The 25,420-nt window shown below is 40.5% G+C and overlaps 3 protein-coding genes across 10 annotated transcripts in view; all 3 read left to right on the forward strand.

Moving 5' to 3' along the window:
- The window catches only part of myh9b (myosin, heavy chain 9b, non-muscle), a 74,030-nt gene extending 67,682 nt beyond the window's left edge, over window positions 1-6,348 (forward strand). For all 5 annotated transcript variants that reach the window (XM_079813868.1, XM_079813870.1, XM_079813866.1 and 2 more), the window contains 7 exons: window positions 107-235; window positions 334-422; window positions 518-641; window positions 723-931; window positions 1,770-1,878; window positions 1,951-2,123; window positions 5,053-6,348. In XM_079813868.1, coding sequence (XP_079669994.1) covers window positions 107-235; window positions 334-422; window positions 518-641; window positions 723-931; window positions 1,770-1,878; window positions 1,951-2,123; window positions 5,053-5,161 — 942 coding nt within the window. In that variant the 3' untranslated portion in view covers window positions 5,162-6,348. The remainder of the gene's footprint in view (window positions 1-106; window positions 236-333; window positions 423-517; window positions 642-722; window positions 932-1,769; window positions 1,879-1,950; window positions 2,124-5,052) is intronic.
- Window positions 1-25,420, forward strand: part of LOC307125013 (E3 ubiquitin-protein ligase TRIM35-like) — a 302,217-nt gene that overhangs the window by 162,520 nt on the left and 114,277 nt on the right. The gene's annotated exons all lie outside the window — the stretch shown is intronic.
- slc25a38a (solute carrier family 25 member 38a) lies at window positions 7,993-16,310 on the forward strand. 4 transcript variants are annotated; one of them, XM_079814826.1, is made up of 9 exons: window positions 8,022-8,189; window positions 8,636-8,676; window positions 10,721-10,853; window positions 13,004-13,116; window positions 13,200-13,284; window positions 13,364-13,543; window positions 13,762-13,930; window positions 15,493-15,659; window positions 15,780-16,310. In XM_079814826.1, exons 4-9 carry the CDS (start codon window positions 13,028-13,030, stop codon window positions 15,900-15,902), a joined length of 813 nt encoding a protein of 270 aa, XP_079670952.1. In that variant the 5' UTR covers window positions 8,022-8,189; window positions 8,636-8,676; window positions 10,721-10,853; window positions 13,004-13,027; the 3' UTR covers window positions 15,903-16,310. The 4 variants fall into 4 exon arrangements, with proteins under 4 accessions (XP_079670950.1, XP_079670952.1, XP_079670951.1 ...); XM_079814824.1 differs by lacking the exon at window positions 10,721-10,853 and having other exon boundaries at window positions 7,993-8,189; XM_079814825.1 differs by lacking the exon at window positions 10,721-10,853 and having other exon boundaries at window positions 15,786-16,310.

Here is a 25,420-nt window from a genome sequence, read left to right on the forward strand (position 1 = left end):
TTTAAGCTATGAGTTGAACATATTGTCTGTAGTTATGGACATTCAGGCCTGAAGCAGAGCTCAGTGATCAGATGTGTGTGTGTGTGTGTGTGTGTGTGTGTGTTAGGCTCAGATGAAGGACCTGCTGAGGGAGCTGGACGACACTCGTGTGTCCCGAGAGGAGATCCTGGCCCAGAGCAAAGAGAACGAGAAGAAGGTGAAGAGCATGGAGGCCGAGATGATCCAGCTGCATGAGGTCAGTGTCTCTCTCTCTCTCTCTCTCTCTCTCTCTCTCTCTCTCTCTCTCCGCGGTTCACACACGTCCGTCTGACGTCTCTCTCGATGTGTTTGCAGGAGCTGGCGGCCGCTGAGCGAGCCAAGAGACAAGCGCAGCAGGAGAGGGACGAACTGCAGGACGAGATCAACAACCAGGCCGCCAAAGGGTGAGGAGGCACTCAGATCACACCATTATCAAGTGAGCGGCCATCTTGTGGTTTGTAACCCTGCATTGTGTGTGTGTGTGTGTGTGTGTGATCAGCGCTCTGGGCTCGGAGGAGAGGAGGCGTCTGGAGGCCCGTATCGCTCAGCTGGAGGAGGAGCTGGAGGAGGAGCAGAACAACACAGAGCTGGTGAACGACCGGCTGAAGAGATCCCTGCTGCAGGTCCGACACACACTCCTCACATTAGCCACACACACACACACACACGTGTCTGTGAAATGACTATCTCTCGCTTGTCTGTAGACGGACCAGATAAACGTGGAGCTGACGGCGGAGCGCAGCACCACCCAGCGCCTGGAGGGCGCGCGCTCACAGATGGACCGCCAGAACAAGGAGCTGAAGCTCAAACTGACCGAACTGGAGGGAGCCGTCAAGAGCAAGTACAAGGCCACCATCGCCGCCCTGGAGGCCAAGGTCATCCAGCTGGAGGAGCAGCTCGACGTCGAGACCAAGTGAGGGCGCAACACACAACTCAAGAACACTACATACAAATACATGCACCAATCAGCTATGAGCTAATGTTATGACACAAGCCACTGCAAAAAACGCTTTTCTTACTTAGTATTTTTGTCTTGTTTTCAGTCCAAATATCTAAAAAATCTTACATTAAGAAGCATTTACTAGACAAGCAAAAGTTTTTGTCGTGTTTTGGGGGAAAATAACTCAAAATTAAGGGAGTTTTTGCCTAAAATAAGCAAAATAATCTGCCAATGGGGTAAGCAAAATAATCTTGTTTTCTGTTTGAGTTAAGATTATTTTGCCTACCCCATTGTCAGATTATTTTGCTTAACCAAAAAATCTATTAAGAAATATCTGCGGCCAAATAAAGCAAACACTGATCTCCATAATGGTGACCTACATTGATTCTGCATGTTAAAGGTGCACTATGTAACATTTTTGCAGTAAAATATCCAAAAACCACTTGGCTAGTGTTGCCAGTGGGGTAAGCAAAATAATCTTGTCTTCTGTTTGAATTAAGATTATTTTGCTTACCCCATTGGCAGATTATTTTGCTTATTTTAAGCAAAAACTCCCTTAATTTTGAGTTATTTCCCCCCAAAACCAGACACAAACTTTTGCTTGTCTAGTAAATGCTTCTTAATGTAAGATTTTTTTTTAGATATTTGGACTGAAAACGACAAAAATACTAAGTAGGAAAAGCATTTTTTGCAGTTTAGCCTTGGCCGCCCATGATCCTGTCGCCGAGGATGAAATGTTCACTTGCCGCCTCATATATCAGGCGATGAAGAGCTCTTGAGTGCTGATTGTGGATGGTGTGTGTGTGTTTAGAGAGCGGCAGCAGGCGTCCAAACTGGTGCGTCGCACGGAGAAGAAGCTGAAGGAGGTGATCCTGCAGGTGGACGACGAGAGGCGCAACTCAGAGCAGTTCAAAGACCAGGTGAGGCTCACTCCGCCTCTTCAGATCGCTCAGGGTGGAGTAGATTGTGACTGCTTGTGATGTTGTCTGCAGTCGGACAAGTTGAACAGCCGCATGAAGCAGCTGAAGCGCCAGCTGGAGGAGGCGGAGGAGGAGGCGCAGCGGGCCAATGCCAACCGCAGGAAACTGCAGAGAGAGCTGGAGGACGCCACAGAGTCGGCCGACGCCATGAACCGCGAGGTCAACAGTCTGAAGAGCAAACTCAGGTGCGCAATTACCAGTGTTAATCACCATTGGGACATTTCATCAGAATTATTGCACATCAGTATATTCAGATTATTACTATTGAATAGTGTTTTTTCGGTTTATTCATAGACACTAGTCTTTATCGCAATCATGTCCTTCTTCAGAATTATTTGCAAACCATTTGTGATATTTTTCAGCCTGGCTTTAAAACCCTTCATAGCACTGAGTCCGCTCTTTTAAAAGTGTTTTTTAATGACCACCGATGTTGGAGAGACCATGGGTTTGAGTTCTGCTTTTGATTTTGTCGATCACGGGATCTTTTATTTCGGCTTGAACACTCGATTGGTATTGAAATTATTTCAGTCTTTCCTGTCAAATAGAAGATTTACCGTCAATTTGGGGGTCCATTCATCCTCGTGGTGGACCCCAAGGATCGATTCTAGCACCGTTACTATTTTCATTGTACATGTTAAATCCGGGATCAATTATGCGTAAATTTGGGGTGTCGTACCACTGCTGTGCGGACGACACACAACTTTATATACCTATCAAACGGAAAGATAACCTAGCATACAAGAGACTGGAAGCTTGCCTGCATGAACGCAAATTGCGGCTAAATAATGTCATACTACTTAAAGGATTAGTTCACTTTTAAATAAACTTTTGCTGATAATTTCCTCACCCCCATGTCATCCAAGATGTCCATGTCTTTCTTTCTGCAGTCAGAAAGAAATGAAGGTTTTTGGTGAAAACAGTCCAGGGTTGTTCGCCATATAATGGACTTCAATGGGCAACAAACGGTTCAAATGTTTCAGTGCAGCTTCAAAGGGCTTTAAACGATACCAGATGATGAATAAGGGTCTTATCTAGACAAACCATCAGTTTCTGAGAGAAACCCAGCAGTATTTATGCTATTATTTTACCTCTTAACAGACGAACGCGATCGCCTGTGAGCTCCGACATAACTTCCGCTTAGTGAGGTCAAAATATGAGCGTGGTCATAGATGTATACGTAGATGCCTCATTAGCGCCTGCACGGATCAGTAGAATGAGGCATCTACGATTGATACATCTATGACCAAACTCTATGACAAATAATAGCATAAATACTGCTGGGTTTCTCTCAGAAACTGATGGTTTGTCTAGATAAGACCCTTATTCATCATCTGGTGTCGTTTAAAGCCCTTTGAAGCTGCACTGAAACTGTCATTTGAACCTTGAACCGTTTGTTGCCCATTGAAGTCCATTATATGGAGAAAAACCCTGGAATGTTTTCATCCAAAACCTTAATTTCTTTTCAACTGAAGAAAGAAAGACATGGACATCTTGGATGACATGGGAGTGAGTAAATTATCAGCAAAAGTTTATTTAAAAGTGAACTAATCCTTTAACGACGATAAAACCCAAATCATTCAATTTGGGCCAAAAGAGCACCCAGATGAAGACTCTTATGGTGCGTTCACACCAGACCAAGCAAATAAATCACGCTATTCGTGCGTAGTTTAACGCTTGAACATTTTGAGTTTACTCGCTTCATTCACGTGACATTCACTTCACAACAGATGTGAATTCTCCTCATGGGAGGGGCTTCTGCCAGCGGCTCGTCTCGCTGAGAAATGGCTGACATGATTGTTTTAAAATACAGCGAATAAGCTCAATTTGCCGGCTTTAGCTAGCTCTCGATAGGGTGAATTCAGGGGGATTGGGACACTTTTTCCAAGTCATCTCAATGGCAAAAAGTGTGTCCCAATCCCCCTGAAATCACCCTATGTAGAGCTCAAATAGAGTAAAGAGCGTTTTTTACAGCTCAGACAGAAGCTCGCTCATCACATGAAGATCGCGCGCAGAAACGCAGTGTCAACGATGTCCTGTGACTAAAGTAAAGCCACTAAAGTAGCTCAGAAACTCAACCGTTATAATTTTAATACCTTTTGAAGTATAAACCACAGCTTCATAAAGAATAGAGACGATATGACTAATTCACACACCATCACTCTCTCATTAATGCATTCAAATAAATGTAATGTAGGCCTATTGTGTTAATTTATCTGTATCTGATGTACAACAAGCAGAAATCTGCCCCATAGACAATAACTACTGAAAGAGAACCGTTTCCTTCAAGTGTTTTAAAATCACAAAGAAATGCACTTTCATTAGAAAAAAAAAATCCACCTTTAATAGTAGAAAATATTTACAGTACAAACCTTATCAGGAACTTACTCAAAAACCTTATGAGGGCAAAAAATGGAAAGCAATCCAAGTAATCTTTCATTAATCGTAATCGAGGTAAAGTGTTCAATTAATCAAGGTTTTTATTTTTGGTCAAATCGTTACAGCCCTACGTTCATCTCAACTCGACTCGATTACTGTAATTCTCTGTATTCTGGGTTACCCCTTTCGTCCATCTCTCGCCTTCAAATGGTCCAAAACGAGACCATATCACACACATTTTATGCTTTGCACTGGCTCTCAGACCGATACCATATCGACTGCAAGATTTTGTTATTGGTCTATAAAGCTCTCAATAATTTAGCCCCTAAATATCTCTCCGACCTGATTATTATTATTATTATTATTGCGTACAATCCTTCCAGATCACTTAGATCCCAAAATGGCTGTCTTTTGGTGGTGCCACTGTCTCGCCTGCAATGCGAACTACTTCTACGTTAGCCGAATTTAAACCCATGTTAAAACAGATATTTTACTCGTGCTTTTAATTCCTTGTCATTTGTATGTGTTCTTAGGCAATTATCTTCTCTATGTGCAGCACTTTGGCCAACTTAAATGTGTTTTATAAGTCAATTTGTATTGAATTGAATGTCCTTCTCTTTATTTATTCAATAAAACGTTGCCGTGTTATCCAGTAAATTGCGTCTTTATGACCGTGTAAACCATAGCCTACTGACCTAATGCTCATCTGACATTGAAATGTGTGTGTTTTGTGTCCAGGCGTGGAGATTTGCCCTTCACCATGCGCCGCATCGTCAGCCGCTCGGGAATCGAGAGCGATGAAGACCCAGAGGCCAAGAGCGAAACCCCCGAACCCAAACCAGAGTGAAAGAAGCCCGACTGCAGCGTTCCCCCCCGACACACACACACACACACACACACACACACACACGTCTCGGACCATCACGTCCAAGAAAACTCAGAGATACCTTCTTGTTTTGTTTTTTATTATTATTATTTTAGTGCCATAGTGTATTAAGACACACACACACACACACACACACACACACAGTGGTTCTCTTGACAATCACACACGACAGCTTCACTCACACCGAGGACCAAACTTGTGTTTCCATGTCATCTAGAATAGAAAAGAGCGGAGTGATATTTTTGTAAGGACACATTCCCTCGATGATAGTCCCGATTCTGGATCTATTTTTCTAACTGAAGTAAAAAGACGAAAAAATGATTAAAAAAAGTGAAGAAAGACGTTATTTGAAGGGGACCAAAGCACCGTTGCTTTACACGCGTGTATTTTATCCGGCAGTTTTTATAATGGGATAAGGATCTCTTGCGCTCTCAATAAGAGATCGTGATGATAATTAGTTGCGCTTTTGGGCTTCACACACACACACATTTAGTGCTTCAGAGCAGCACGGAGGATCGTAGACGTCACCGGATATGCACATGAGATGGGGAAAGATTCGTGTCTGTTAGTTCTGAGCGATAAAACGTGTGTTTTTGCTGCAGATTGAAGGAATAAAGACAGAGTAGGCACTGCACGAACTCATTTAGACTATGCACTATCGCCTTAAATCTACGTTTTGGATATTCTCTGATCCTCTTTTCCTCCCGGTATACGTGTCTTTATTAATGTCCAGGGCATGAAGGGTGGATGGGTTGACGGTTTCTCTCTCACACACACACACACACTGTAAACTCTGAGCACGGTTGACGTCATGGCGTTTGATTTCTCTTCCTCTGGGAAAGGGTGAAGATGATTGTGATGAGGATCTGATGGGGTTGTTTTCTCCTCGACGCTCGTGCTCAGTTTCGGCTTTTTCGCTCACACTGCTGGGAAGTGAGAGAAATGTACTATTATTGATTATGTTATGGATACATTAGAGCATTTTTCTCTCTCACTCTCATCGTCTCCCAATAATGACTTTGTGATGTTGTGTTATGTTCTCTCTCTCTCTTTCTCTCTCTCTCTCTCTCTCTCTGCTAAATGATATCTGGAGAGATTTGTCATGAATCGTTATAATGATATGCAATAAAATGGCTTTTCCAAAACTCTTATGACTCTTGACTTGTCTCTTTTTTGGTCCATCTATTTCTAGCTACAGTTAAAAACAGGCTCATAAACTACATTTAAATTGACTGCTTTCGACAATTCACCGCACACAGTAAATGTCCTATAAAGTAAGCAGCTTTAACATTACTTTATCAACCGCATTTCCTTCATCTACTTCCTGGCAAACATTTGGACATTTAATGACCGTTGATATCCCGTCATGGTTGAAAAATAGTTCCTAAATGAGAGTTGAACAGACAGATCTGAATGCATTTGAACTGAAATGCATCTGTATTGAAGAATGCCAAAGCTAGGAAATCATTGTGTTGCGTTCTTTTTAAAATCCCCCTTTCATTTAGTCTCTTCTTCTTGGCTTAACATGCTCCAATTGCTCAGATATTTTACTTGGGTTTACTTTCCTTTAATATAGTTATCTTACGTTGTTGTTTATCTTTTTTCAGTGGATCTTGTTCTATTGTGCTATTTGTTATCTATCAATTATATATTTCTTCCTTCAATGTATGTTTCTCTCTTTGTCTGTAATGCTTCATTGTTCTTAATAATAATTAGAAAAACAAATCTGAATGTATTTTTAGGAAATGTTCTGTAACTTTTTTTTACCGATTTATGCCCTCCAACCGCGACTGTTTTTGGGCCAGGGACACAACGTTGCCGTCGGACCAATGTTTTCTGGGATTTCTCACCAAATATTCATGATAATTTAATCTTTCCGGAGGAAAACAATCGAAATATGTTTTCTTGAAGCCTGTTTTTCAACGTCATTTTGTTTAGTCAGAAGAAAGCCCGCGCTCGTCGATGCATCTGTTGCTAGGCAGATTAAACCATTTTGCAAAATATGTGAATTGGAATCTCATTTAAATCAATATTTAAATAGTTATGTTCACCATGAATCGCGTTATAGCATTGTATTAAAGAAAATGCCTTTGCGAAAATAAAATAAATAAATAAAATCATGGTTATTGTAGTTAAACCATTTTTTGCTATCCATGGTATTTGTGGTAAAAACTGATTAAATGATAATTTATCAATCCGCCAAACTTAACTATATTATTAAAACCATTGTTAATTTTGGTAAGGGGTTCTTTTGGAGAAATTATTAGAGTTTCTCCACCGGTCCCGAATATATGTTCATAATAATGAAACGGTACGGTCTGTTTCGACCGTTACTGAGCTCTGAGAGCGCGTGCACGATCACCTCACTGTTTTGAACGGATTTATCTGATTTACGTTGAAGCGAATTTATACCATTTAAAAATCTTTGTGTGTGATTTTTATTTTATTGTTTTACTATTTTTGAAATGGTAAATTCGTTTTTTGGAACGGTACAGTCTGTTTTTTTACAGTCTAGGTGACCTTTACTGAGTTCTGCCACGAGAGCGCGCACAGAGCTCAGGGTGCAAACTGGTTTTGAGCGGATTTATCTGCTTTACATTGAAGCGAATTTATACCTTTTAAAAAATCTGTGTGATATTTTTTTTTACTATTATTTTCTTGTGTAAGAGAATAAAAATACATTTTCAAAGTTCTGTTACATTGGGGCACTGATCTTGCAACCGTTAGTTGGTAATGGGCCAATCAGAGTCCGTGTACCACACACCTTGCATCAGGCCCCGCCCCTTTCTTTTATACCTACCTGTGGAGCGCGTGAACGGACACACAGACACTCATCAGAGCAGTGTGAGATCGCCACGACCCTTTCTCTTTCTCTTCTTTTATTATTTTATTTGTAAGCTTCATATCGAGGTCGTCTAGGAATATTTTGCAACATTTATTGGAAAGCCCACTGAGCCAGAAACCCGCAGCTCATCATAGACTATAAGAGGTGAGCTGACCTTATCTCTCTTTATAACTCAGTTTCTGACCTTTAATTCAATACCTCATCACTGGCGCTGCGCCTCACGTGAGAAGCGCGCGTATGAATGAGAGGCACTGATAGAATAATACACACCGCGTGTGTGTGTGTGTGTGTGTGTGTGTGTGTGTGTGTGTGTGTGTGTGTGTGTGTGTCTGTGTGTGTGTGTGTGTGTGTGTGTGTGTGTGTGTGTGTGTGTGTGTGTGTGTGTGTGTGTGTGTGTGTGTGTGTGTGTGTGTGTGTGTGTGTGTGTGTGTGTGTGTGTGTGTGTGTGTGTGTGTGTGTGTGTGTGTGTGTGTGTGTGTGTGTGTGTGTGTGTGTGTGTGTGTGTGAGAGAGAGAGTCAGGTGATGTGAGGTTTGTGTGAAATTAAAGAGATGCGCTCAGTAACTCATTCTCAGATCACTGGTGTTTCAGAAGCTGAGCTGATCATCTCAGACATCATGGAGTTCTTACTGGTAAGTCTTTGTGTTTTATTGCTTTTTGCAAACCTGTTACAATAGTCAAAAGTTCTGACACTGGATGTTTTCTTATTATTTAAAAAAAGAAAAAAAAAGAAGAAGTATTGTGTTCCCTTAGAAGCGTTTGTCCGTGAAACTCTTGCGTTCCCATTAAAACTTACAATAATTACAATAAAAAAAACTCACCAAAAAAATAAAATAAATAAAAGAACATTTGCATTCCACTGAGAAACTTTTGCATTCCCTCGCAAAATCGTTGAAATAGCCTATATTTTTTTCTTCCCACCTCATTTCCATCGCAAAAGTTTAGAGAGAACGCAAATATTTTTTTTTTCAAGCAAACGCAGTTTCTCAGGGGAATGCAAATGTTTTCTATTTTTTTGTGTGTGAGTGAATGTAAGTTTTAAGGGGAACGCAAGAGTTTCGTGAGCAAACGCTAAGATTCTCAGGGGAACGCAAATATTTTTTTCTGAGTGAACGCAAGTTTTAAGGGGAACAAGAGTTTTGCGATCAAGCGCTAAGATTCTCAGAGAAAAAAATAACTTTTTTTGTTTTGAGTGAACGCAAGTTTTAAGGGGAACGCAGGAGTTTCGTGAGCAAACGCTAAGATTCTCAGGGGAATGCAAAGTTTTTTTCGTAATGAACGCAAGTTTTAAAGGGAACGCAAGAGTTTTGCGCGCTAAGATTCTCAGGGGAACGCAAAGGTTTTTTGTGAGTTAATGCAAGAGTTTTAATGAGAATGCAAGAGTTTCGTGAGCAAACGCTAAGATTCTCAGGGGAATGCAAAGGTTTTTTCTTAATGAACGCAAGTTTTAAAGGGAACGCAAGAATTTTGCGATCAAACGCTAAGATTCTCAGGGGAACGCAAAGGTTTTTTGTGAGTTAATGCAAGAGTTTTAATGGGAATGCAAGAGTTTTGCGATCAAACGCTAAGATTCTTAGGGGAACGCAAAGGGTTTTTCTGAATGAACGCAAGTTTTAAAGGGAACACAAGAGTTTCGCGATCAAACGCTAAGATTCTCAGGGGAACGCAAAGGTTTTTTGTGAGAGAACGCAAGAGTTTTGCGATCAAGCGCTAACTATCTCAGGGGAATGGAAAGGTTTTAACTTAATGAACGCAAGTTTTAAAGGGAACACAAGAGTTTTGCGATCAAGCGCTAAGATTCTCAGAGAAAAAAATAACTTTTTTTTGTTTTGAGTGAACGCAAGTTTTAAGGGGAACGCAGGAGTTTCGTGAGCAAGCTAAGATTCTCAGGGGAATGCAAAGTTTTTTTAGTAATGAACGCAAGTTTTAAAGGGAACGCAAGAGTTTTGCGATCAAACGCTAAGATTCTCAGGGGAACGCAAAGGTTTTTTGTGAGTTAATGCAAGAGTTTTAATGAGAATGCAAGAGTTTCGTGAGCAAACGCTAAGATTCTCAGGGGAATGTAAAGGTTTTTTCTTAATGAACGCAAGTTTTAAAGGGAACGCAAGAGTTTTGCGATCAAACGCTAAGATTCTCTGGGGAACGCAAAGGTTTTTTGTAAGTTAATGCAAGAGTTTTAATGGGAATGCAAGAGTTTTGCGATCAAGCGCTAACTATCTCAGGGGAATGGAAAGGTTTTTTCTTAATGAACACAAGTTTTAAAGGGAACACAAGAGTTTTGCGATCAAGCGTTAACTATCTCAGGGGAACGCAAAGGGTTTTTCTGAATGAACGCAAGTTTTAATGGGAACGCAAGAGTTTCGCAATCAAACGCTAAGATTCTCAGGGGAAAGCAAAGGTTTTTTTTACAGCCATTGTAGTGGTGTCCGAAAACATAGAGGACGTTATCGAGTGCACTCATTCACATAATAATGTGCATAATCCCACATTGCACCGCAATAACAAGTGTACAGCGGATGTACACTCAAGGGCTGTCCGACTTCACTCACTCGTTCTCATTCACTCCTTCAAGTGAACTGTATTAGTGGACTAACGTAGGGAATAGTGATTAATGAGTTTAGCCTAGTTTCTCATCTGTGAATCTGTCTACCGTTTAACCAAGCCCCCCCTCTTTAGAACGTCAGAATGTTTTACAGAGGACCGCTTCACACGGACCAATCAGAATGCAAGAAAACAAGAGGCTTGGCCTAAGCCCGCCCCTTCAGAGGATCCACTTCACTTCACTGCTTCACTTTTGCAAACGCCTCAAGTAAACAACAACCATAAACTCTGTGAAATCTTTAAAACTGCATATTATAATCACTCTATATGACCAAACACATCGAACATGTTAAACCTCCTGGGTTAAAAGACGTCGTAAACCTCCAGCCTCGGTGATATTGCACAGTCAGAGCCGCGGTTTGCTATCAGTCAAACTGCCGTATCACTAAGCAGATAACATGACTGATGTGACCCTATAGAAACGGGGCAAGTTGATGTGACCGGATTGAGTCAAAGGTCAGAGTTCAGAGGGAAACTGCAGAACAGACTAAACTAAATGTCCACTTAAGTCAGTCGCTATATTGATTTTGCGTCATGTAGTGTATAGCCGACTGTTGCATAGTGTAAGTTATAGCCTATAGAGGGTTGCAGGTGAATGAGATCAGGATAAAATAATATTTTAAATTTTACGTCCTCTTGCAAACTTGAGTTGCCCTGAGAGGCTTCAGTTACATCTAAAGTCCAGCCGAAGCTCTGCTGAGTCATGCATTACATCATCACATTCATGTCATTCACTTATGAAATCATCTCATTGATCAGATGACCGAAATACACCCCAACTAAAGCTCATTTGTAACGGTGCTGTTTTCATATCATTGGTTGGTTTTTATTTTATATCTTCCATTTTCATTTTCGTTTGGCCTAATTTCATTTTTTATTATATATATATATATATATATAATTTGTTATATTTCGAAAAAATGTAAAACTTAAACAGAAATGTCGCCATGCATGCCAACAAGCTAGTTTTATATTTTGTTTAATTTAACATTTATTTTATTTCAAGTAGTGAACCCCCCCCCAACATTAAGTTCAGTATAATTGATATACTATTATAGTTTTTATTAATAATTTCAATTATTTTTTATTTGTAAATCTTCCATTTCGCGTCATAACTTTAATCTTAGTTATAGCAATTCTTAAATTTAAATTTGTAACAATTATTTTTTTTTAATGTCTATATTTACTATATATTATTCATAAAATAAATTCTTAATTTATACTTCTTATAATTCTTAAAATAAATAAATAGTTTTTTTTATTTAGTTTTTGTTATTTTAGTACTTTATTTCGCAATTCCGACTTTGTCTCTCGCAATTCCGACTTTGTCTCTCACAATTCCGACTTTGTCTCTCGCAATTCCGACTTTATCTCTCGCAATTCCGACTTTGTCTCTCGCAATTCCGACTTTGTCTCTCACAATTCTGACTTTATCTCTCGCAATTCCGACTTTATCTCTCGCAATTCTGACTTTATCTCTCGCAATTCTGACTTTATCGCTCGCAATTCTGACTTTGTCTCTCACAATTCCGACTTTATCTCTCGCAATTCCGACTTTGTCTCTCGCAATTCCGACTTTGTCTCTCGCAATTCCGACTTTATCTCTCGCAATTCTGACTCTGTCTCTCGCAATTCTGACTTTATATCTCACAATTCTGACTTTATCTCTCGCAATTCTGACTTTATCTCTCGCAATTCCGAATTTATCTCTCGCAATTCCGAATATATCTCTCGCAATTCCGAATTTATCTCTCGCAATTCCGACTTTATCTCTCGCAATTCTGACTTTATCTCTCGCAATTCTGACTTTATCGCTCGCAATTCTGACTTTGTCTCTCACAATTCCGACTTTCTCTCTCGCAATTCCGACTTTGTCTCTCGCAATTCTGACTCTGTCTCTCGCAATTCTGACTTTATATCTCACAATTCTGACTTTATCTCTCGCAATTCTGACTTTATCTCTCGCAATTCCGAATTTATCTCTCGCAATTCCGACTTTATCTCTCGCAATTCCGAATTTATCTCTCGCAATTCCGACTTTATCTCTCGCAATTCCAACTTTATCTCTTGCAATTCCGGCTTTATCTCTCACAATTCCGACTTTATCTCTCGCAACTTTATTTTGTAAAATTAAAAACTTAAACTGCCATGGAATTCTACTAGAAATAAGTTGTTTTATTTTAATTAACGTCTATTTCATTTAAAGTAATGATAATTTTTTTTAATGGTGTAAGTTTGGATTTAGTTTCCAATAACCTTATTTTATAAACACAAAAAATGTATTTAAAGCAGTATGACATGCCATTCTCGTGTGAACAGACGTGATTACAGCAGCTTTTGTTGAATATTGTGATTTAGGCTCATCCCGCTGTGAAGGCGTTCATGTGCGGCTCTCTGAGCGGGACGTGCTCCACGCTGCTCTTCCAGCCTCTGGACCTGGTGAAGACGCGCCTGCAGACCCTTCAGCCCGGGTCAGTCCACATGCGGGACGGCTTTGATTGACAGGTTCAGTCTGGCTGAGTGAAGTTTGAATGAACTGTGTTCTGTGCTTCAGGTCGGGGCGGGTCAGCATGGTCGCGGTCTTTGTAAGTGTCCTGCGGACGGAGAAGCTCATTGGACTGTGGAGAGGCGTCTCACCTGTGAGTGTCAATCATTCGATACGGTACTTATATTATGTTTGTGTTGTGATTTATATTCTCTCTCTCTGTCTCTCCGCAGTCATTTGTGCGCTGTATTCCAGGAGTCGGGATCTACTTCAGCACGTATTCCACGCTAAAGCAGCGGTTTTTCGCCGATGGGGCCCCGGGGCCCCTACAGTCAGTGCTGCTGGGAGCCGGGGCCAGATGTGTCGCGGGCGTCTGCATGCTGCCCGTCACCGTCATCAAAACACGCTTCGAGGTGTGTGTGTATGTGTGTGTGTGTGTAGATAAATAGTTGTTGATCAAAAGTGACAGTAAAGACTCATTTTGTTACAAAAGCTTTCTATTTCAAATAAATGCTGTTCTTTTTAACTCTCTATTTATCAAAGAATCCTGAAATCATCTCACAATTCCGACTTTACATCTCGCAATTCTGCCTCCTGAGAGAGAGTGTGTGTGTGTGTGTGTGTGTTTCAGAGCGGCCGCTATCAGTACAGCAGTGTGGCCGGAGCGCTGCGGTCCGTGTGCCGGACGGAGGGCCCGAAGGCTCTGTTCTCCGGTCTGACCGCCACACTGCTCCGAGACGCCCCGTTCTCCGGGATATACGTCATGATCTACAGCCAGGCCAAACACTCGCTGCCACCAGGTCTGTACACTACTGAGGGAATATACAAACACGCTTCAGCTGTGAGAGATTCAGAGCGGTTTTAGCAGCTTAAAGGGTTCATTTTACTTTTCAAGAAACTTCTGGCTCATAATTATTTTACAGGAAAAAAGTTTGGATTTTTTTGCACTTGCGCGTTGTGTGTGTCATGGGAGGAAAAAATCATATTATTAGTTCGCTAACAAAAAAATGCGAGCAAGCACAATATTTCTGGGGTAATCCTAAAGTTTTAGAAACGTATTTTCAGAGCAATGCAAAGTTTTTGCAAGTAAATGCTCACATTTTCTGACTTTATATCTCTCAATTGTGACTATATCTCTCAGTTCCGACTTTATAACTCGTAGTTCCGACTTTGTCTCTCGCAATTCTGACCTTATTTCTCGTAATTCCGACTTTATCTCTCGTAATTCCGACTTTATCTCTCGCAATTCTGACTTTATCTCTCGCAATTCTGACTTTATCTCTCGCAATTCTGACTTTATCTCTCGCAATTCCGACTTTATCTCTCGCAATTCTGACTTTATCTCTCTCAATTCTGACTTTCTCTCTCGCAGTTCCGACTTTCTCTCTCGCAATTCCGACTTTCTCTCTCGCAATTCCGACTTTCTCTCTCGCAATTCCGACTTTCTCTCTCGCAATTCCGACTTTATCTCTCGCAATTCCGACTTTCTCTCTCGCAATTCCGACTTTCTCTCTCGCAATTCCGACTTTATCTCTCGCAATTCCGACTTTATCTCTCGCAATTCCGACTTTGTCTCTCGCAATTCTGACTTTATCTCTCGCAATTCTGACTTTATCTCTCGCAATTCCGACTTTCTCTCTCGCAATTCCGACTTTCTCTCTCGCAATTCCGACTTTATCTCTCGCAATTCTGACTTTATCTCTCGCAATTCCGACTTTATCTCTCGCAATTCTGACTTTATCTCTCGCAATTCTGACTTTATCTCTCGCAATTCCGACTTTCTCTCTCGCAATTCCGACTTTCTCTCTCGCAATTCCGACTTTATCTCTCGCAATTCTGACTTTATCTCTCGCAATTCCGACTTTGTCTCTCGCAATTCTGACTTTATCTCTCGCAATTCTGACTTTATCTCTCGCAATACCGACTTTGTCTCTCGCAATTCTGACTTTATCTCTTATCTCTTTATCACTTTAGAACAGAAGTTTTGCAAGCTAATGCAACATTTCTCAGGGAAACATCAATTTTGAAAATTAGTGCAAAGTTTCTCAGAGGAAAGCAAAAATTGAGAGTAAACAAAAAATAATTTGAATGCAGTTTGATATTTTTCACATCCCCATAACCTTCTGGAACATGACCTGGAATAACCGGAGTATTGCTCCTGATGTACAAATGTTTCTCCATCAGAGATAAGAGCCGCTCCGTCATTGCGTCGGCTCAGGGAGTCACAGTGATGTGGATTGTGTAAGAGCTGAGCAGGTCATTTCCACAGACTGAACTGATAAACTCTCTCTCTCTCTCTCTCTCTCTCTCTCTCTCTCTCTCTCTCTCTCTCTCTCTCTCTCTCTCTCTCTCTCTCTCTCAGAGATCAGTCAGTCGTCTTACGCTCCGCTGGCTAACTTCAGCTGTGGAGTTCTGGCCGGCGTCCTGGCCTCCGTCGTGACCCAGCCGGCTGATGTGGTGAAAACTCACGTTCAAGTGAGTCCAGACGTCTTCAGCAGGACGTCAGATGTGCTCCGATACATTTACAAGGTAGCAGACGCTCATCTCACACTGACTCTCCCAACATGCACCTCTCTAAAGATATTGTTTAAAAAAAAAAGCTAATTAAAACGACAAACACATGCAACAAAATGTCTGTCTGTCTGTCAGAATCAGGGGTTGGTGGGGTTTTTCCGTGGCGCGGTTCCTCGCTCTCTGAGGAGAACCATGATGGCGGCGATGGCGTGGACTGTGTACGAGCAGCTGATGGCTCAGATGGGCCTCAAATCCTGACAGCGATCAAACCACATCACACACTGAACGAGATCTTCACACGGGACGTCCAGAGGCTCACGGGCCTGATGTTTAGAGATCCTCGACGGTGAGGATCCTGTGTATGGGGACACACGGCGAGAGAACTGACCGTGATCATGGTTCTGCAAACGGCTTTGATTCTCAGTCACGGTGAACTGAAGAGAGAAACATCTTGAGCTTTGAAACGCACTTTAATATGTCAGCTCAGCTTGTTTTGTCTGCTTTTACGCTGCTTATGTTCTGCTCTAATAAAGTTTTTATACAGTGTTGCTTCATGAGCTGCTTTAAGACCGTTATAATCTGTTTGCTTTTATAGTATTATAATTGACAGGTTGCCTTCATATGTTGTGTATCATGTCAATTATTATTAAAGTCGGCATGAAATGGAAGTGGCGGTCATCTTTTCTTCCCTATTGTGTCGTATATCTGAGCGAAACGGCTTCACAAACAAGAACAAATGTAGGGCGGGGCTTGATTTTGTCTGTGGGGAATTGATTGGATGGTTGTGGTTTGCTATTGGTGAGTGACAGGTGGCCCCGCCCCCTCGTCATCCCAGAAGAGATGAGCTGCTATTTTTAGATGCACCGATTAGGCATAACATTATGACAGGTGAAGTGAATAACACTGATTATCTCTTCATCTCTGTTAGTGGGTGGGATATATGAGGCAGCAAGTGAACATTTTGTCCTCAGAGTTGATGTGTTAGAAGCAGGAAAAATGGGCAAGCGTAAGGATTTGAGCGAGTTTGACAAGGGCCAGATTGTGACGGCTAGACGACTGGGTCAGAGCATCTCCAAAACTGCAGCTCTTGTGGGGTGTTCCCGGTCTGCAGTGGTCAGTCTCTATCAAAAGTGCTCAGAGGAAGGACCAGTGGAGAACCGGCCACAGGGTCATGGGCGGCCGAGGCTCATTGATGCACGTGAGGAGTGAAGGCTGGCCATGTGGTCCGATCAAACAGACGAGCTACTGGAGCTCAAACTGCTCAAGAAGTTAATGCTGGTTCTGATAGAAAGGTGTCAGAATACACAGAGCATCAGTCTCTTTCAGCAGATAATGCGCACAAAGCACAAATGCTTCAGGAATGGTTTGAGGAGCACAACAACGAGTTTGAGGCGTTGACTTGGCCTCCAAATTCCTGATCAGTGTAAAGACTGAAGTCTGTTTGTATAGTTTTTTTTTTTTTTTTTTTTAAGACATTTCGTTTTTTTAATAAGACAATATTCTGATTAAGGCGTTTACATGAGTTGCTATTAGAATATTATCTATTACATTTTACATGTTATAGAACATTAATGGCACACATCATTACGTTTCCTCCAGAATTTCACATATACAGTTCATCTTCGTTATGGTACCATAATACCGTTTTGGGCGTTTCATTTTTTCACCTGTCGGATTAATCAGAAATCACTGTTTACATAGTTTCCTAATCAGAATATTGTCTTAATCAGGTCAATATCGGGATATTCTATCATACTGAGTAACACCGCAAATATGCATATAATAACTTTAAAGGTGCAGTGTGTGAGTTTTAGCGGCATCTAGTGTGAGGTTGTGAATTACATCACCCACCGCTCACCCCTCCCTTTCGTAGCACATTGAGAAACTATGGTGGCCGACACGGGACAAAAATGTCTCGTCTGAGACAGCAGAGAGTGACTAGTGCTCTGTAGAGAAGTTTGTCCGTTTAGGGCTACCGTAGAAACATGGTGGCGCAAAATGGAGACTTCACTATAATGGTGCGTTCACACCGGACGCGATTCGCGCGAGTGATTTACATGTTAAGTCAATGCAGAGATGCGAAATGGCATTCTGCGGCGCGATTTGCGCGAATGACACGAATTGAGCGTTTTGAACGCGTGATTCGCGCAAATCGCTCAAGTTAAAAAATCTGAACTATGGCGGATATTCGCACCGCGTTAACCAATCAGGAGCTTGCTCTAGTAGTGACAACAATGAGGAGAAAATCTGTATATTAATATCTGGTTCAGACAATATGATTATCACTGTGATAACATTAAATGACATGAAACACAACCCAGTCTCTTTTTGTTAAATGTAAGTTTATGTTTGATCAATAATACAAAAGTAGAAGTAAAAGGTATAATAAGCTATACATGAAGTCAAACATTCAAAGGCTACAACGGTAACGTAAAGTTAAATAGCCTAAAAATAAAAAAGTAATGAAACTTCACTTTGCCCTCAGCCTAAACGATTTGCCAGGGAACAAATTATAGATCCACGAGACCAAAGATCGCCCATTAAAAGACGAATTATAGCTCGAGACACACCACAGAGACATCAGAGCCAGCGGCAGACGGCTGAAGGACTGGCTGAGGAAAGGCTGATCTCGCCGGGGTTAATGAACGCTGAGCGCCTCTGATCCACTGGAGCTCACAACTCCGAAAACACCAGATAAAATGTTCAAATAGGCGCTCTCTTTATAAACAAACCACACATTTGAGCTTCAAACAACTACATTATCGACTGAAAAAGTCTTAAAACTACGTTTTGTCACACATTAACAGTAGATTTTAACAAAAAAAGACGTGTAAACACAGCTCATGTCAGCCATTTCTCAACGAGACAAGCCGCTGGCAGAAGCCCCGCCCATGACGCAAATTCACGTCTGTTGTACAGTGAATGTCACACGCGAATAAAGCGAATTTCACACGCGAATGAAGTGAGTAAACTCAAAATGTTCAAGCATCTACCATCGCGCAAATAGCGCGATTTATTCGCGTCAAACGCGTCCGGTGTGAATGCACCATAAGGGACCCACGGTGTGTGTAGATAGAAATGACTCATTCTAAGGTAATAAAAACATAGCGGTTCATTATGTAAGGTCTTTATACTTTATACTTTTTGTACTGTATCAGCGTTTCGTCCACACGGATCCGGCGATTTGGGAGCATGAATCCAATATTTTTTTTAATCGGGTCTCAGAGTGGATAAATCTGAAAACGACACCCTTGCGTTTTTGTGTGTATAGAGCCAATCCGTATATATTTTATGAAACAGTGATGTCATCACACCACGTCCCGCACGGGAAGGACCAGAAAGGGAAACAGCTACGGGCACAGGATTGTGTCATTTAATTCCTGTGTTTGCATTATTGTTGTAAGGGTGGGTTTAGGGTTGGTGTAGGTGTAGGCGTTAATAAAACACAATCTGGTAAGTAGCACATTTATTTATTGTAATATTATCGTGAGATAAATATAGTGAGAGTGCATTTCTGTGGCAGAAATACAGCGCCACACACTGGCCTGGCAAGTGTACTACATCGTTTTGAGTCGTATCAGTGGTTTCGTGTGTACACAGTTGGATCGGATAGGGAAAGCTCTGGCTTTGTGTGGCCATAGTTATGTATATTATATTACATTTCTGTCACTAGATCCTCATAAATACTACACTGACACTGCACCTTTAACCCAGGGTTTAGGAATATATAGTGCAAGTTAATTTGCGGTGTCAATATTTGATACGCAACCCACAAAAGGGGCTAAGCAGGTTTCATAACCCTGGGTAAAAAGCGATGCTAACCCCTCTTCTAATTTACAAGTGTGAAAGTTCATCAACGTTTGGTTTTTGTGTTTGAATGTTCAAAATGACAAATTCCATTGCAACATTGAGAAAGACTTTAATAGTGCTGTAATTTCCTGAAGATTAATAATCTTACCACTTGAATGTTTCAACGTTACCAGAACATTTTCTTTCACCTCCTTTTAAAGTAATTTGTGTTTGTTTCAAAGCGGCTTTACTTGTGCCATAGTTTCCCCATTACCTCTTCAATTTACCTTTTCAGTTTCGACTTGATGATTTTACTTTTATTGTGTGTATTTTAAATAAAATATTATTTTGAATAAATGTAGGGTCTTTGTTTTAGTAAATAAACTAGTATATTAATAAATATCATTCAGAATTGTTCTGTTATTTTAATAAATAAAAAGTTGTTTTTTTGATGTAGCCTATATGGCGTTATTTCAAATGAACTTATTCTAATATAATTCCGGATTATACTGTTAATGTAAAAAACTGAAATATTATTTTATTAAATACAATTCAGAAACGGTATTAAAAGTATTAATACTTTCGTAATCTTTAATTTAAAAAAATTAATTATTTGAATAAATACGTTTTTTTATGTTACAGTTTTACTGCTGCAACAATAATAATGCCATTATGGAGGAAATAAACTATAAATATCATGTTTAGTTTTGTAAGTGAACATGATCTGGTTGTCTATAACAGACTTTAGAGTAGTTTTAGTGTTCTGGGGGTTTTCAGAGGGAGCAGAATGAGTTCAAATGACCCAGATAAATGAGGGACGTGATTTACCTGCGAACATCAAATCACTGATACTTTAACCTCTACAAGAATAACATGTGATAACACACACACACACGCTATTGTCCTCATTTTCACTTTCACTTCTTCTCTTATTGAGGTTTATTCATATAGGTCTATCCTTATATAATTAACGTTTCTTATAATGTGAACTAAACATGTTTGTGTGCTGTGTACACACTCGTGACACTGGATTTAGGACAGCATGTCTCTCAGCAAACAGAAGTTGCGACAGAATGTACACAGTGTTTATCCGAGAAGTCACTCCGTGTCTCGCCATTGTCTTAATATGGTCTTTGTCTTAATATGGACAATCCATCCCGTGTGTCTTAATATGGTCCACCCGTCCGTCACAGCAGCGCCGCCTAGCGGACAGCGACCCATAGAGACCACAACACTGAACACGAGCGCCACCCAGCGGCGAGAGAAACACAGTGCAGTTGAACACAAAAGCCTGTGCCTGTCAGGAATAGCGAAAGCATTTCATTTCCCTGCTGAAAAATCCAGCTAAAACCAGCCTAAGATGGTTGGCTGGTCTTAGCTTGTTTAAGATGGAAGTGGTTTTAGCAGCCTGGCTTAGCTGGTCTCCCAGCCTGACTTAGTTGGTCAAGCTGGTTTTAGATGGTCTCCCAGCCTGACTTAGCTGGTTAAGCTGGTATTCCAGCCTAGACAAGCTGGTCTTCCAGCCTGTCTTAGCTGGTTTTAGCTGGTCTCCAAGCCTAATTTAGCTGATGAACATTTTACCTAATTACAAATTAATCAGATTACATGGTCCATCTACAGATATAGGCCTACATTATTTGTCTAAACACCCAGTGGCAGAAAAAATAGGGACAGTCAGCCTGACCAGCTAAAATCAGCCTGACCAGCTAAAATCAGCGAAGACCAGCTAAAACCATCAAAGACCAACATTTACCAGCTAAATGGTAAATGGACTGCATTTATATAGCGCTTTTAACAGACCTACGGCCATCCAAAGCGCTTTACATTTTTGCCTCACATTCACCCATTCACACACTCATTCATACACCAACGGCGGTGTCAGCCATGCAAGGCGCCATCCAGCTCGTCGGGAGCAGCTGGGGTTAGGTGTCTTGCTCATGGACACGTCGACACTTGGTCAGGTGGAACCGGGGATCGAACCACCAACCTTCCGGTTTGTAGACAACCTACATGAACCACTGAGCCACTGCCGCCCCGTAAGACCAGCCTGACCAGCTAAAATCAGCGAAGACCAGCTAAAACCATCAAAGACCAACATTTACCAGCTAAGACCAGCCTGACCAGCTAAAACCAGCTAAGACCAACAATATCCAGCTAAGACCAGTTTGACCAGCTAAGACCAGTTTGACCAGCTAAGACCAGCCTGACCAGCTAAAAAAAAATTCAAAACCCCTCTAAAACCAGTCTGATAAACCAGCTATGACCAGGCTGGGAGACCAGCCAAAACCAGCCTTTTAAAAAAACCAGCCTTTTAAAAAAACCAGCCTTTTAAAATAAAAAGAGGGTGGATAACAAAAGACAAAAACAATAGAAAGAGAATAGAGATAGAGTTGTAGTAGAAGTAGTAATCATAATAGTAACAATAATTAGAACAACAATAATAATAGTAGCAGTAGTGGTAGTAACAACAATAATATTGATGATAATATTAGTAATAGTAGTGGTAATGTTTCTAATTTATAATAACAATAATGGTATTAGTAATAATAATAGTAGTAATAGTATTAGAAGTAGTAATAGTAATATTCATGATGATAATAAGAGTGACTGTGGTAGAAATATTTGTGATGTATAATAATAATAATAGTAGTAGTGGTAGCATTAGTAATTTATAATAATAGTAACAATAATAATAACAATAATAATAATTCTACATTTAGACTAGTCAAAAAGGTTGCTGTGGGTCTGAGCGCCTCTCCACAACCGTCAGTGAGCACAACCAACAGAAACCGCCGACATGGACACCACCCTTCGTCCCTCCGTTCCGTGCCGCCAGTGACGCTCAACCCCAAAAGTTAACCCTCTGTGCTTTTGAGTCATAACAGGCACCTCCAGACCAAGCTCGCTTAGTTTGGTTGTGACCCGTAAAAATAGAAGGATTATTATATTTATTTATTTATTTATTTATTTATTTATTTTTTTTTTTTTATTTTTTTTTTTTTTATTTATTTATTTTTTTTTTTTATTATTATTATTTTAATCTGTGGCTTGGACCATGGTGTGCACCAGTTAGCTCCCCAGCCAGAAACACCATATCCAACTCAGATATTAGTCAAACAGTATAGTATTACATGTGAGGAGGGGTTGGGACAAAGGCGGTGAGAGGGAGGGGCCAGTCAACCCAACCACCGGTTCTGTGATGACCATGTCCACAGGACAAGCCAGTCGCGCCCACCGACACCACCTAGAACGGCGCATGACCCAGATTATTTTATAAAGTAAAATATATAAAAATTATGTTTATAAATCAATATTTATATATAATGTTATCTGAAATATTATTTATTTAGAATAAGCAAACGAATTGGTAATACATTAAAGAAGTATAGAAATATATATTAACATATACCAAATACACATACATTTACATAAAAAAGACATATAGCAGTAAACAATTGTGGAATGATGTATTCAATAATGCTCAGAGGTTATTTATTATAAGTTTGTGAACCTGTGGTTGGGAGAGTGCGGGGGGTCTGGGTCCACGTAATTTATATGAAGATGACTTAGGAATGGTTTCCAAATATCAAGAAATGTAAGTATATTATTCTTGTTAATGTATATTATTTTTTCTAATGTGATGTATTCTGTAAGAAGATTGGTCCAGTGATTGATATGTATACAATTTTTGGATTTCCAATTTAGTAAAATTACTTTCTTGGCGACAGTTAGTGATATGAGTAGTGGGTTTTTATATTTGGCTGGGAGATTATCAACTTCTATGCTGTTATTGAGTAAACAGAGTGAAGGGGATGGAGGGATTCTACAGCCCATGATATTGGTGAGTTTTGTGGTTACTGATAGCCAAAACAACTGGTTGACAGGTCCATGTGGCATGAAGGTAGTTGACCACCTTAGGCTGGTTTAAGCTGGATTTTTCAGAAGGGTTGTCTGCGAATTTGCAACGTTTCCAATAATGTGAGCATGTAAATAAACATTCAATGTCACACTTCTGCTGCACATGTTTATACACATAATTGTGTGCAGTTTATCTGACCTTAGCCTACCTGTTTCCGAACCCCTTCAACAAATGTCAGTAACATATTTCAGATGTCTTAAAGTCCCTATAAAAAATACCAAACAAAAAAACCTTTGCACACGAACACGAACAATTTTGGGGCTATTTTTGATTGGCCATTGGGGTTTGTTGCGCAGACCTGTAGTGGCAACCCTGGGGTTCATGTGCACCAGATCAGAGCCAGATCAACAACGCTTGAAAATGCCTCAAATAGCATACATTAAAGGTCCTGTTCTTCGTGATCCCACTGTTCAAACTTTAGTTAGTGTGTAATGTTGCTGTTAGAGCATAAATAATACCTGTAAAATTATAAAGCTCAAAGTTCAATGCAAAGCGAGATATTTTATTTAACAGAAGTTCCCTTTCAAAGCCTACAGCCAACGGCCGGTTTGGACTACATCCCTGTACTTCCTTCTTTAATTACGTCAGTAGAACAGACTAACCTCCGCCCACAAGAATACGCGTAAAAGGGGGCGCGGTCTTGTTGCTGTCCCACGTGGAGAAGAGGAAGTGTTGCATTTGAGTGTGTTTGTCGCCATTTCGTCGAGACGCTGTTATTTTCATCCCGGAGTCAAATCACCTTTGTTTGGCTTTCCCAGGGACGCTGTAGAGAACATTGAGCGCATGCATCTCCCGTTATGGTAAGAGGCGTGACAAGTTACGTGCACTAAGCTGCGGTCGAATCACAACACGGGAACCGCTGGCACAATCAGAACTCGTTACGTATTTCTGAAGGAGGGACTTCATAGAACAAGGAACTCATCAGCCTGTTTTTAGGACAGTGTAAACAGCGGTGTACAGATGAGTAAATTGTGTGAAAAATACTGTGTTTTTTTACACACAAAACATGAACACGTTATATTGCACACTGTAAACACAATCAAAGCTTTAAAAAAAAACACGAAAAACGGGACCTTTAAGAGCGATCGCCGGATCGTTTTTCATCATTCAAGCAACTAGTTGAAAAAAAAGGTGCTGTTCTCAAGGAATTGCCTTTAATATTTAACATTTGTTTCATTATAACATTATTGGCAGCCACCAGAGTCAGACTATAAATTGCTAGGGATTAATATTCATAGTTTACATGATTTTTGTGAAGTCTGAGTTTATATAGTTCATATTATGAACTGAACTAATCGTCTTCTGTGCAATTCACTGAGCACTTGTAGCCAGAGGACTGTGACCAGACAAGTCGACTCATTTCCAAAGAGTAGCTGATATGATTTCTTGTCATCAAATCATGTCTCAATATATTTTTCTCTCTCATTTTAGCCTTTGGCAACCAATACAACACAACCCCTCAGGGAAGGCTGAAGAGACTGCTGTGTGGACAGTTCTCTGCATTTCAACGAATTACCTCCATCTACTGGAAATTAACTTTTAAATGAATTAACATTTAAAAATCCCTTCTCCATTTTTGCGTTCTTTCCCATTCTCTCACAAGCCACATTACCTGGGTTGTGTATGCCTGCAAAAGTGATGTAGTGTGGCGTCATCAGAACTGAAGCTGTCAAAGCAGACTCATTCAGAATGCATTTATACCCGGTGGAAATGGTAAATGCATCTCTGTTGACTAGGCTTGCGCGATAGTCTGTCTTACCGGTGTTCTTTGTTATATATATTAATAAAATAATTTAGTTCATTTTGAGAACAGACACTACAGTTAAAAACTGAACTTGTCTGTTCACAGTGTGTGCCGAACGAGAGTCACAACACAAATGCAGCAGGAGTCAGATCTCATTCATCACGAGAGTGAGGAGCTGACAGACCAGATGATCGTGAAGATTTGGATTCAAAGCGAAATGTAAAAGCGCCTATTTAAGGGAGTTTGTCATTGTACTGTTTAGTTGTTGTGTTTTTCATTAAGAATAATAGGCTAATGAGCTTTCCTGTAGCTCATACAGTAGAG

This window comes from Gobio gobio (genome assembly GCF_949357685.1).
Source record: "Gobio gobio genome assembly, chromosome: 1".
Taxonomy (NCBI): Eukaryota; Metazoa; Chordata; class Actinopteri; order Cypriniformes; family Gobionidae; genus Gobio; species Gobio gobio.

Bases quoted from the DNA above. Each gene is read 5' to 3' on its own strand.
- slc25a38a (XM_079814823.1), top strand. From the start codon at position 8,596: ATGCGCTCAGTAACTCATTCTCAGATCACTGGTGTTTCAGAAGCTGAG. The intron at 13,544-13,761 runs GTGTGTGTGTAT...TGTGTGTTTCAG, and splicing joins TCATCAAAACACGCTTCGAG to AGCGGCCGCTATCAGTACAG. The intron at 15,660-15,779 runs GTAGCAGACGCT...TCTGTCTGTCAG, and splicing joins TGCTCCGATACATTTACAAG to AATCAGGGGTTGGTGGGGTT.